The sequence below is a fragment of the Phoenix dactylifera genome, chromosome 5 (assembly GCF_051530095.1).
Source record: "Phoenix dactylifera cultivar Ajwa chromosome 5, Ajwa_hap1_PhDact_Kaust_v1.1, whole genome shotgun sequence".
NCBI classification, from domain to species: domain Eukaryota; kingdom Viridiplantae; phylum Streptophyta; class Magnoliopsida; order Arecales; family Arecaceae; genus Phoenix; species Phoenix dactylifera.
Genome location: NC_143194.1, coordinates 22890001 through 22901161, shown reverse-complemented (window position 1 = coordinate 22901161; position 11161 = coordinate 22890001). Strand labels below are relative to the sequence as shown.

Below are 11161 nucleotides of genomic sequence, written 5' to 3'. Positions count from 1 at the left end.
CGTGGGCACGGTGTCGAGAAGTCGACCATGCCGTGGATTAAACAGGAAAAGACGGACCATCCACCTCAAAACGCTCTCTTAAGTCTGCATTAAAGCAGGCCGCTGTGTCCGGAACTGGCTGGGGGCAAGCGGGAAACCATTTACTTCAAAGGAAAAACAAAATGCTAGCTCCCTTTCACAGTTTCATTGAATAAATTAAGCACATAAGGAAGTTTTTTTCACTGCAAATTGTGATAACATGTCCTTGATAAAATGTCATTTGACATGAGCAAGGTCTTGAGAACGTTCCACTCTTTTCCAAGCATGTTTAGAGCAATGGCCACAATATTGTTGCAACAACGGTCTACATATTATGGTTTATGTAATAACGGAAAAAATAATGGTCGCTATAATGTATTACTTAGTATATAATTTATTTTATTGTTATCCTAAATAGCATTATTACAATGACCATTGATGGAAGACAAAATGGATCGTCCTATTTCAGCGTGGAGCCACCCAATTCAGGCCGAGCAGACCTCAGAGCCGAGCAGACCAGACCTCGGTCCTGCTAAGAGCCAGGCCGATCTCGGATTCTGTCGAAGGCCAAGCCGATCTCGGATCTCGCTGAAAGCCGAGCCGACCTCAGCCCTCTTGATCTTCGTGATTCATGCTGCCTCTAGCTAATGGTCAGCTGATCACAGCTATACTTGCTGTTAAAAGCCATATCCTGCTACACCTGTCAAGAGCCATATTCTGCAACAACTGCCAAGAGCCATACCCTGCCACACTAGCCAACACCATGCCATGTACAAGGACTGCCAAAACCGTGCGTCTCAGGTGAGCCTTGGCCTTGGCCACACGTTACCTGGCCAGAATCATCTTCTTCTATAATGAGGATGGACCATACCTCAGCCGCCTGGGCACCCTTATAAGGATTATAAATAAGCCATATCAAAAACATTTTATGATGAGGATAGACCATACCTCAGCCACCTGGCTAGAATCATCTCCTTCTATGATGATGAGGATGGAACTTTTTCTCAAATACTATGCTAACTTAGTCATCGGAGGGCCTTCGTCGAATGTTCCGGCTAAGACTTCGTGTAGGTACCATGGAGCGCAGGAGGTGGTTCTCTTTCTTTCCTTTCTTTGTTCCGGCCGGCATCTTCTCAGCTTTCTCTGACGTGGTCTCCCTCAGGCCAAATTTCGACCACAACAACCATTATCATGGATACTGATTTGGTATAAATAATTATGTAAAATATCAAATGAGGCAATTAATAGCCATTATAAGTTTATAACCATGCTGCTTGTAAGAGTGTTGGGTCTGCTGGGATGTTCGAATGAGATATCCACCGAGCGACTACTTCAATAGCTGAAATTAAGATGATGGAGATGGATGTGAAAGCGGAATTTTGATATAATCAGCGAAGGTCTCTAACAATCCCGAAAAGTAGAGTACACCGGATTCTTATTGGAAGGTGGTTTATCTCGTTGCATCCATGTTGAGATTCTATGGTAGTAGTTTTATCGATTAGCAGAAATCCTTTTGTTTAGTTTTCTCTCTACTTACTAGATAAGAATTATTCAGGAAATAAATTGTATGGGTATCCAAACTGAGGTTGGCAGATTATTTGATGCACCTTCCTTCACATGAATCTACCATTGATCGCACAATACACGGATCGCAAAGTGCTTCGAACTATGTCATTCACCCATCTGTTCTGATCTTAAAGTAACCAATGAATGATCCAACAGTGGATTCATGCGAAGGAAGATGAATTTTTTTTTTTTAGCAAAGATACAACAACCTCTGTCCCGAAGCATAAGGGTCTGCTCGACAAGGTTCCCTGATCACCGCCACTGGTGTCGGACAATCACCCTATGTGCCTAGGTTCGTAAAGTTGACCAGCCGAACGGGAGGGTGGTAGCTTGCTACAGCGGGGACCAGTGGAGGAAATTTACAGTCATCATTTTTATGGCCGATTTGCCTACGTTGAGGCTCTTTTGCCACTTTGGCCCAAGCTCTGACAGATCATCGCCGTCGTCTCCCATACCCATCTTGAAGCTTGAATCCTTGCCTCCGATAGCTCGATGCGCCAAAAATAATCTTTTTAATATTTTTAAAATTAAAAATTAAATTTGGTGACGGAAATTTTTGTCAATAATCTGTCATCACCAAAAATAATCTTTTAAAAATTTATAAATACTTGGGTTACGATATTTGTGACGGCTGAATTTATCATGGTTGCAATTTCGGTTATCATTTTGCTGTCAGATATCCGTCACTATGATGGTTACTAAGTTTTGGCGCCCATTCTACCTGCGTATTTTGTGACCGATCTGTCACTAATCGGTCACTAAGTTTACACCACGGTGACCAAATTTCTGTCGGTCACTAATCAGTCATAAATAGTGACTGATAACGGTCCGTCACTAATTTTCCGTCACTATAAGCGTGTTTTTTGGTAGTGACTTTCATGAAGTACCGCTGGAGATTTTCGATCTCATTATCACAGATCTTGTGGTTTGTCCACGCCACTTGCCGAGCCCTTCCTTGTGCCATCCTATCCCAGGAGCAACCGAGCAACTCTCGTCGCCCGGCCCGGGGGGCATGCGACCTCCTCCTCCGGATGAACCCTCGGCCGAATCATCCTCGCCCACCACCCGTTCGGACATGGAAGGCACGACAGTTGAGAGCGCATCTGGACCCGCCGGGCTTTGCTCGGCAGGTTCCAGACTGCGTCTGGATCCGGTTATAATATTTGTATCCAAAAACGAATCCGGTCCTAAAGCGGGCATACCAACAAAGCCCGAGCAATCAATCCTGTGGCCGGGCCCACATTAATACATAGTTCGTGCCACTTGCCCTGGAAAGATTATCAACTATGGGCCTTCTATCCGATCCGGTGGGCTGGGGCTTCTTCGTACCTACTGGAAGGTAGAACCCCGGAGGGGGCGATGCAAACTTAAAAACGGAGACGAGCAGGTGATCGTTCCCTGCGCTCTTCTTTCCTCTTCTCTTCTCCTCTCCTCTGCTTCCCACCGCGCACAAACCGACCTAAAACTAAAAGATTTTTTTTTATAGAAAGAAAGCGAAAGAAGAAGCCACTCTCTCTCTTTTTTGGAAGAGGGAGGGAGGAAGAACTAGGGTTAGTGATTCTTCTCCTTTCCACTCTCGGTCCCTCGCTTCGCTGCGCCGATGGAGTCTTGGAGCTTCCCCGACGACAACGTCGCCAATCTTGTGGAGAGCCGGAGGATCGAATCCCTCCCGGTATTTCCCTCCCTTCTCCCAATCCCACCTTATTCCACTCTGCAGCATCCAAGAATTCTTCTGTTGTTTCTTTTTCTTTAGCGCTTTTTATTCTTGTTCTACGTTTTTCTTTCCTATCTCTTTGTTGGATTTTATTGTTGTTTGATGGTTCTTTTTCGAGCTGATGGCTTCCTTGCTTCTTGAATTAGTTGAATTCCGGTTCTTTTTGTTAATGCGCAACCTTTAGTTCTAGATTGCTTGGTTTTCTGATATCTGATGAGCAGAGCAATGAGAAAATCGGGTCCTTTTCGACGATTCTTCGAATATCAGACATGCGTCTGAGTCAAGAGAGTCTACGAAGCTTGTAATTTTCAGTTCTTGGCATGTGATTACTCTTTCTATGTTCAGTTTTAGAGGTTTATAAATGTTTGCCCGCATTGAAGATTTAAAATCGGACTGGCTGTACGGTTGAAAACTGAGATGTTATACAGTTGGAGGGGTTCTTGGTGGTTTTTTAAAGCCGAGGCTTTTATGGATATTCTTGTACATGGAGTGTTTGATCTCTATTATAGATAATTATATGGTTGAAACTAGTCACAGGGGAATACGATGAATTAGAGTGGAAGGGGTTGTGGGAATGAAGGTGTTTCATGGAAGAAAGGAAAAGTTCTCAAATAGAAGCAACATACAGTATTATCTAGATACCTAGGGGCCTGGTTGGTATTGCTTTCATTTTCTGTTTTTGTTTAAAAAAAGCCCAAAGAAGAAAACCGAACTGGACTGGGCCTATGGTGCAATCTATAATCGATTACTACAGGTGTAGATTGATTTCATAATGGTCAATTATGGTTCGATTGATTAGATATTTCAGCAAATGCTCTTCATCCCAAAAGATCACCATAGAGGTATGTGAGTACAAAATAGAACATGATAGATATCTTATTAATGTAGCCTAATCAATGAAATATAACTTATATAGCAAACTGAAAATAAGTACAACAGAATATAAAAAATATTGCCAGTAAACTTGGGTTCCAAGGATATGATAGATGACAACAACAATGGTAATGATGATGGGTAGAGATAATGATTGCTAGATGAAGAAACGAGGGCTGCGTAAAAGATAATAATAGAACTAATCGGATAATTACCTTTGCGAGTTTGATCCCTCCAATTTGAGAATCTTCAGGCCGCGCTCCACCAAGGCATCGAGACGAAGGATGACGCGGTTGAGAAGGTGGCTGCAAAAAAAAAGGTCAAGAAGTAAGATGAAAGTGGAAGGAAAAGGATTTCTCAGGCTTTGCCCATAGTGGCACTCACCTTTTTAGTATTTTTTTTTTTAATAATGGCTGCTGTTTTTTCCTTTTATAGGCCCAAAAACAGCTGTAACAATTTTCCTAAAAATTCTTCAAAATAGTTCCTATAACTTCTTCACTAATCCGTATCCAACAACTTTCCTAACAGCCCTTATCTTTTTTCCACTTGTCCTTGTCTTCTATCCAACCGTTCATTACTGTTCCGTGAATAGTAACTCGGGTCGGATTACTGTTTACGTGAACAATTCTATCTCCAAGACTATCACCCATCCTCCATTTCTAGAGTTGAGTGATGGTCGTGAGTATTGAAGAAAAGCCAAGGCTCAAGCAATCAAGTGTGGTGGTTTGGAGTTAGATTAGGTTTTCTATCACACCTAGGTGGAATCTTTTTGTTTGGCAGTCCTAGTGCATAACTCGACTGAAAATTCAAGCCTGAACATGGCTTTGGATGGAAAACACGGAAACAACAAAAAACATAAACTATATACAAGATGGAGCCTTGAGACTATATCATCCCATGTACGTTGAGTCTTTTCGGTTTTTCAAACTGCTTTTTGAAAAACCTTCAGAGGCGTTGGAAGCAAGTATCTAGTGCTTTTGAAAACTAGTGAGATTGAAGGAGCGGTGGAAGATTGGTGCAAAACGCTGTCTTCATGTCATTCTCCATATGGACTTTGACTATTTTGTTGAGAAACAATAACAAGAAAAGAAATGGTGCCAAATAGGACCTAATAGTTTTGTTTTTCATTTTGTATGTGATAGTTTGTCAATCCTGGCCTTACTTCTATAGATGGTTTTTCTAATGTTATTGTAATTTGATGTGGCTAGTTCAAGTGTTTATTCACCAAACAGGTAGATCCATATAATAGATGCAATCATCAATTATGGATTTGTTGTCATGTTGGATATATAGTTGTTGACTATGATGCAGCACATTCATGTGACTTTTAACTATCAAACCCGAAGAAAACTATGCGCTCTTGTGCATATGATATTTTTATGCTAAATAAAACTGTTTCTCACATATGATATTTCTATGACAAAATAGCATCCTAGGAGTTGACAATTCTTTATAGATGGTGGGCCTGAATTGTTGGTCAGAAGGCATGCCAAACTTATGTGATTAGGTTGGTTAACTGTTTCCTATCTATTTGTTGTCAAATTAATGTCTAATCATGCTTTGACCTAAAAGTTGTTACAGAAGGGCTGCCCACTTTATCTGTTCAACTTTCAAAGGCATCTTGTACAACAACCTTTTAGTTTGGCTAGTGGGGTCACTTTAATTCCATTTTCTTAACTCCATTTTTGTAAGTTATAATCTTCAATTGGTGTTGAATTCGTAAATGAACTTGAGGGGCACTTTTAAGGGAAGATATATGGAATATAATGGAGAATATTTATCAGTAGGTTATCCCTTTTAGGTTGTGATGAAAGATTATTTTGTTTATGGGCCTGAGGGTAGCTTTTAACAAAATACAATTAAGTATGGGAGTATGATGCTTCCTTTTAGAGATGAACTGTTTCGTTTAAATTACAATGGGAAATCTTTCTGTTTATAGAATGATTTGTTATTATTCCCTTAAAGGCAAATTATGAGTTTCAACCAAACAATTCAAGGCCGTTGTATCAATCATATACACCTGATTCAAATAGTAATTGGTCAATAGTATTTCATGTTCTTTTATACCTCCATTTTAAGGATAAGGGTGATGAAACTTGAAATTCACTGTAGTTCATCTCACCAAGGCATCTACATCATTAAGAATTCTCGTACGTGTCTATAATATTGCTTAGAAGTTCAATCCAATCAAACAAGCAAGATTTAAACCTCCCTTCCTAGTCATTCTGTTTACAAAGCCTTAAACTAATTCTCTCCAAAATTCTTCTCCAAGCTCCAAGACTCAATAGCTTGAGACCTTAAATATTCCTAGTTGTCTCTAATTCTTCTTTTAGCTGAAATTATTTTTGATATTTGACATCTCTTCATGAAACTTATGGCCCTTCCGTACTTCATCTCTGAACAATCATGATTTAATTGGCTTGATGTTAATCCATTGGCATTTTTGTGAAGAAAGAAATATGATTCTCTGCTTCTTTACCTTGATGGAAGAAAGTCTTGTCTGTCAAGTCTCATTCTGCATTACCTTTTAACAATCAATACTTGCTCTACATCAAGTCATTAGAAGTTCCACTTTTGGCAATTTTTTTTTTCAGACAGGCTTAATTTTTAAAAGTGTTCACCAATGGAAAATAATCTATGAGGGCTGCATAAGGCATATTGTAAACAAGTATTCTTAAGACCGTGTATTGAGGTATCATGTGATAGTTGCTTGCCCACTTGGCATTGGCGCGGTTTGTGGCATGCTGTGTTGGTTCTTGACACACTTGGCATGCATTGGCATGGTTGTTGTACTAGTGCCATGTGTTGGTAAGGCATTGCCATGTCTATGGCGGTTAAATTCATGTTTTGCATTAGTCAATAAATCCTAAAATCTCTTGTGAACCTGCATATCGAGAAGCAAAGTTTCCAAGAATCTCTTCATCAACATTGCATTGCACTTCCCAAAATGTGTTGAGATCTCGCAGTTGACCGGACATCTAGGGCAAAACATTGTAAAATGTGGGCCACCAGAGCGGTACCAAATCGAGGCTAACTCTGACTACTAGATATGACCCCAAAATAATGGGGATGAGGATGGGGGATGGTAAAGATTACAACATATACATATAATACATATGTACATGCACACATACTATACAGTGGAATTATAATGTAAGTGGGGTGGAAATAGCATGCCTTTGTTCCTATGTCTTTAAAAAAGGGATAAGGACAATTTGAGGATTAGGTACACCTGAAAATGTTAATCACATGGTAAATGATGACACTTTTAATGCTTAGTCAAATTACAAGAATGCCCTTATTATTTTTCAAATGCATGGGAATAAAAAAAGGGCAATAGGTAATTTGCAGTGAATTTTTACATATCTCATTCCACCTCGTTTCTATTATAACTATACCCATGTATACATAGACAGGTGTAAGAGATATTGGAGGCCATCCTAAGAAACCAAGAGAGTTAATTAAGTGGGCCTTAAAAACTCGGAAGGGATGGTTTGCTTAACTGGTACATTGATATTTAGACAATTTGTATGTTGATATTAAGGACATGTATGTTGGAGCTCTAATGAACATTAGTAATTATGGCCTGACAAGTGTATTTCCAAATATAGTGGGCTTACACGAAGGATCAACACTAAACCTTATCTTGTTGCACTTATCATAGACAAACTAGATATTTATGTATAGAAGGATGTATCATAGTGTGTGCTAGTTGCATTTGATACAATGTTAATATGAGAGAATAACAAGGTTACATGCTAAATTGGTTTTATAGAGGAAAATATTAGTGGCTGAGGACTTGGAAATCAGCACAACAAAAACACAATCTGCAGAATGCAGTTTTTGCAAAAAAGGGAATGAAGATGACATCTCAAGATTGGTTTACACGAGATACCATAGGGTGATTGATTTCATTAATGAGGACTATTATGCTGAGGAATGGAGAGATAAATGAAGACATTTTGAATAGAATTATCGATAAATGGATGGAGTGTGGTGGCGCTTTTGAGTGTTTAAGTGATTGAGGCAAACCTCAACACTTATGAATAAATCTGATAGAATGGTAATAAGGTCGAAGTCGTTGTATGACTTCAGTTGTTGGGAAATGAATAATGTCTGACAGAGAAACTTGAATGTAGCATAATTGTGAATATTGAGAAGAATGTGTGGTCAAACCAGAAAGAACAGAGTGAGGAATGAGTATATTATAAAAGTTGCGAGAGCTGCCCTAATTAAGGGCAAAATGATGCAAAACTAAATAACCGTGTAATCTCATGTAAAGAAAGTTACTTAGATCTTTTGTTGAAAGATTGAGACCTTGAATTGAAGTATAACATCAGAGTTATTTGTGGTAACCATAGGGTTAACCCTTCATTGATTGCCAAATGAAGTGATGCAACACCTTGGAGCTTGGGCTGTAAATAGTATTGATATGAGAGAACAAATTTCAGATCTGATTAGATCTGAGTGTTTTTCCTTTTCCACAGCTAAAACTATGAGAAAGTAGAAGGAAAGAAAAGCAGAAGAAGGGTTTGAATAGAGGAGAAGAAGAATATAAAGAGGACAGATAATGGTAGAGTAAAATCTCTGCAAAGGTGCAACTTCATTCAGTAATATACATAAATCATACATAACTCAGCACTCCCAAGGACGCGCATCCATAGACACTCAAACAACCCTAAAAACAATGTTTCCTATTTGGAAAAGGACTCTTGACTTATCTATAATGGAACCAAGACTCTTAACACTTTTTGACTCAAGATAGAACTCATGTTCAGCCAAAAACTGCATCATGTTGAATTTATTCACTTTCCTAAATAGAAGAAAATAGTAAATTCGTAACTTCACTGGGTCTCACATAAAAAAAAACTTTCCAAAATACAATTCCAAAGAATTTAAAACTTTCCTAAACTAACCTAGACCTAAAGTAGGACTTTTAGATTATAACTCTACTCATGATAGGACTCAAAAACCTACTAGAAAAATATCTCTGAAAATTAGTACGAAAATTTCAATAAAATAAAAATACTCAACCTACTCCTTAAGATGTGATAAAACTAGAAAATTAACCAAACCTAATTTAGACCTAAACCACACCATGAAGATTCATAAATTGATCCCAAATAGTTGGATCCTCATGCACCAGGATGCCCTTTTTACATATATGTGTATACTTATATGCTTACATAACATGTTCACAAGCGCCCAGGTACATAATATGTGCTGATGCACATGTGCATGGGCTTGTAGAGACACCAAAACATGCACACTCATCCACATTCACGCCCACATTTACATGCGCGCACATGCATATATATATATATATGTATATGTATATGTATATGTATATCACTGCATGCACATATATACCACTTGGATCTGGTTAGGTCTACGTTAGAATGATGGGAGTCTCACATCATTGGTTCGAGCCATTGGCTGTAACCTACTATCTCAAAATAGCTTATACACCAAAACTCATATGATTTGGAGATCCCAAGCTTATGCATTAAGTGATAAAAAAAATATAGTTTTATGTTATTTACACGAAGGTATGCTGAACCGGTACCGGTAGACGTATCGTTCGCCTATCAGACCGGTTCGAGACCAGTTCGTACCAAAACCGGTCCGGTACGAACTAGTCTTCTGCTTTATCTTTTTTTTTTGGTTCCGTCCGCGTGCGGAATTTTTTTCTTTTTAGGTTCGCGTTTGCGCGTGGATGCGCCAGGCTGGCTACAGAGTGGCATTTATGAAGTGCGTGGGGCAGCCCGCAGGCGCGCTGCCCTGCGCGGGGCGGTTCCCAGCGCACGAAATCGCGCCCGTGCGCGGTGGAACCACGTGGGGCGGAAACCGGCGGAATTTTTTTTTTTTGGGACACGCCAGGCTGGCCACAGAGTGGCATTAATGAAGTGCACTTATGAAGTGCGTGGGGGAACCGCGCATGGGGTGGTTCCTAGCGCGCCGAATCGCGCCGCGCGCGGGTGCGCGGCCCCAAGCCCATGAGGGGTGCTTTTCCTCGAGGGTTTCGGGCCACGCGCTCTCACACCACAGCGCGCACGCTGTGGTTAAAAAAAAAAGGTACCGGTCCGACCGGCCAGTTCGCACCGATATGGGCCGGTACAAGATCGGTACGCAGCCGATACGCATGCGTACCGGGCGGTACGAATCCGAAAATAGCTGAACCGGTATCCACGCTGTTCGGGTATCGGTTCCAAGCCGGACCGGTTTGGCAGACCATGATTTACACTAACCATTTTTTTTGACCACTTGATGCATAGGCCAGGGGTCTCCAAATCACATGATTTTTGTGTGTAAGCAGTTTAGAGGTAGTAGAATACATCCAACGGCTAGTATCATCAACGTGGGACTCCCATCATCCAATCTAGAATTGACTGGATTTGAGTGAAGATCCACTCAAGTGTAGCCAAATCTAACTATTTATATATTATATAATGCTCTTCCTACTTTTTTTTTCTCTTCCTGATTTATTGTTGCTTTCTTCTCTTTGCACTGGATTTCATTTATGGGAATGTATGTGCATCTTTATATGTTTTCATGTATGTGCATATATATTATCACTTTGTGGATAAGTCTCTCTCTCTCTCTCTCTATATATATATATATATATATGTGCATATATATTGTCACTATATGGATAAGTATCCTTGCGTGTGTGTGTGTATGCTCTTCCTACTTTCTTTTTTTCTTTTTCTGATTTATTATTGCTTTCTTCTCTTTCCATTGGATCATTCATGTGATAGAAATATTTTAGCTTTTATGGCAAGGAATTTAAATGCAAGTAGCACTTTTCCACTGTAATGCTGAACTTTTCTGTTAAAATTTCTACTTCTTTCAAGCAATGTAAAATTTGGATTCTTTATATGAATGTCCTTCAAACCACACCTTGGCTACCTCTATGGGCTTTGTAGCAGTTGCTGATACATTTGTCAGCATACTAACTGCTTTTGAGGACATCAACCTTATTTTAGTAGT

The 11161-nt window shown here is 39.8% G+C and overlaps 1 protein-coding gene across 25 annotated transcripts in view; it reads left to right on the top strand.

Moving 5' to 3' along the window:
* Positions 1-2773: 2773 nt before the first annotated feature.
* Positions 2774-11161, top strand: part of LOC103711005 (protein ALTERED SEED GERMINATION 2-like) — a 49706-nt gene continuing 41318 nt past the window's right edge. For 15 of the 25 annotated variants that reach the window (XR_003386467.4, XR_015987142.2, XR_003386468.4 and 12 more), the window contains exon 1: positions 2894-3256. Coding sequence is in view for 6 of the 25 variants with exons in the window: in XM_008796965.6 (XP_008795187.2) it covers positions 3185-3256 (72 nt within the window). In the remaining 19 variants the exon portion in view is untranslated. Of the gene's footprint in view, positions 3257-11161 lie in introns of all 25 variants that reach the window. The other 10 variants (XR_015987140.2, XR_015987149.2, XR_015987150.2 and 7 more) reach the window with 3 other exon arrangements.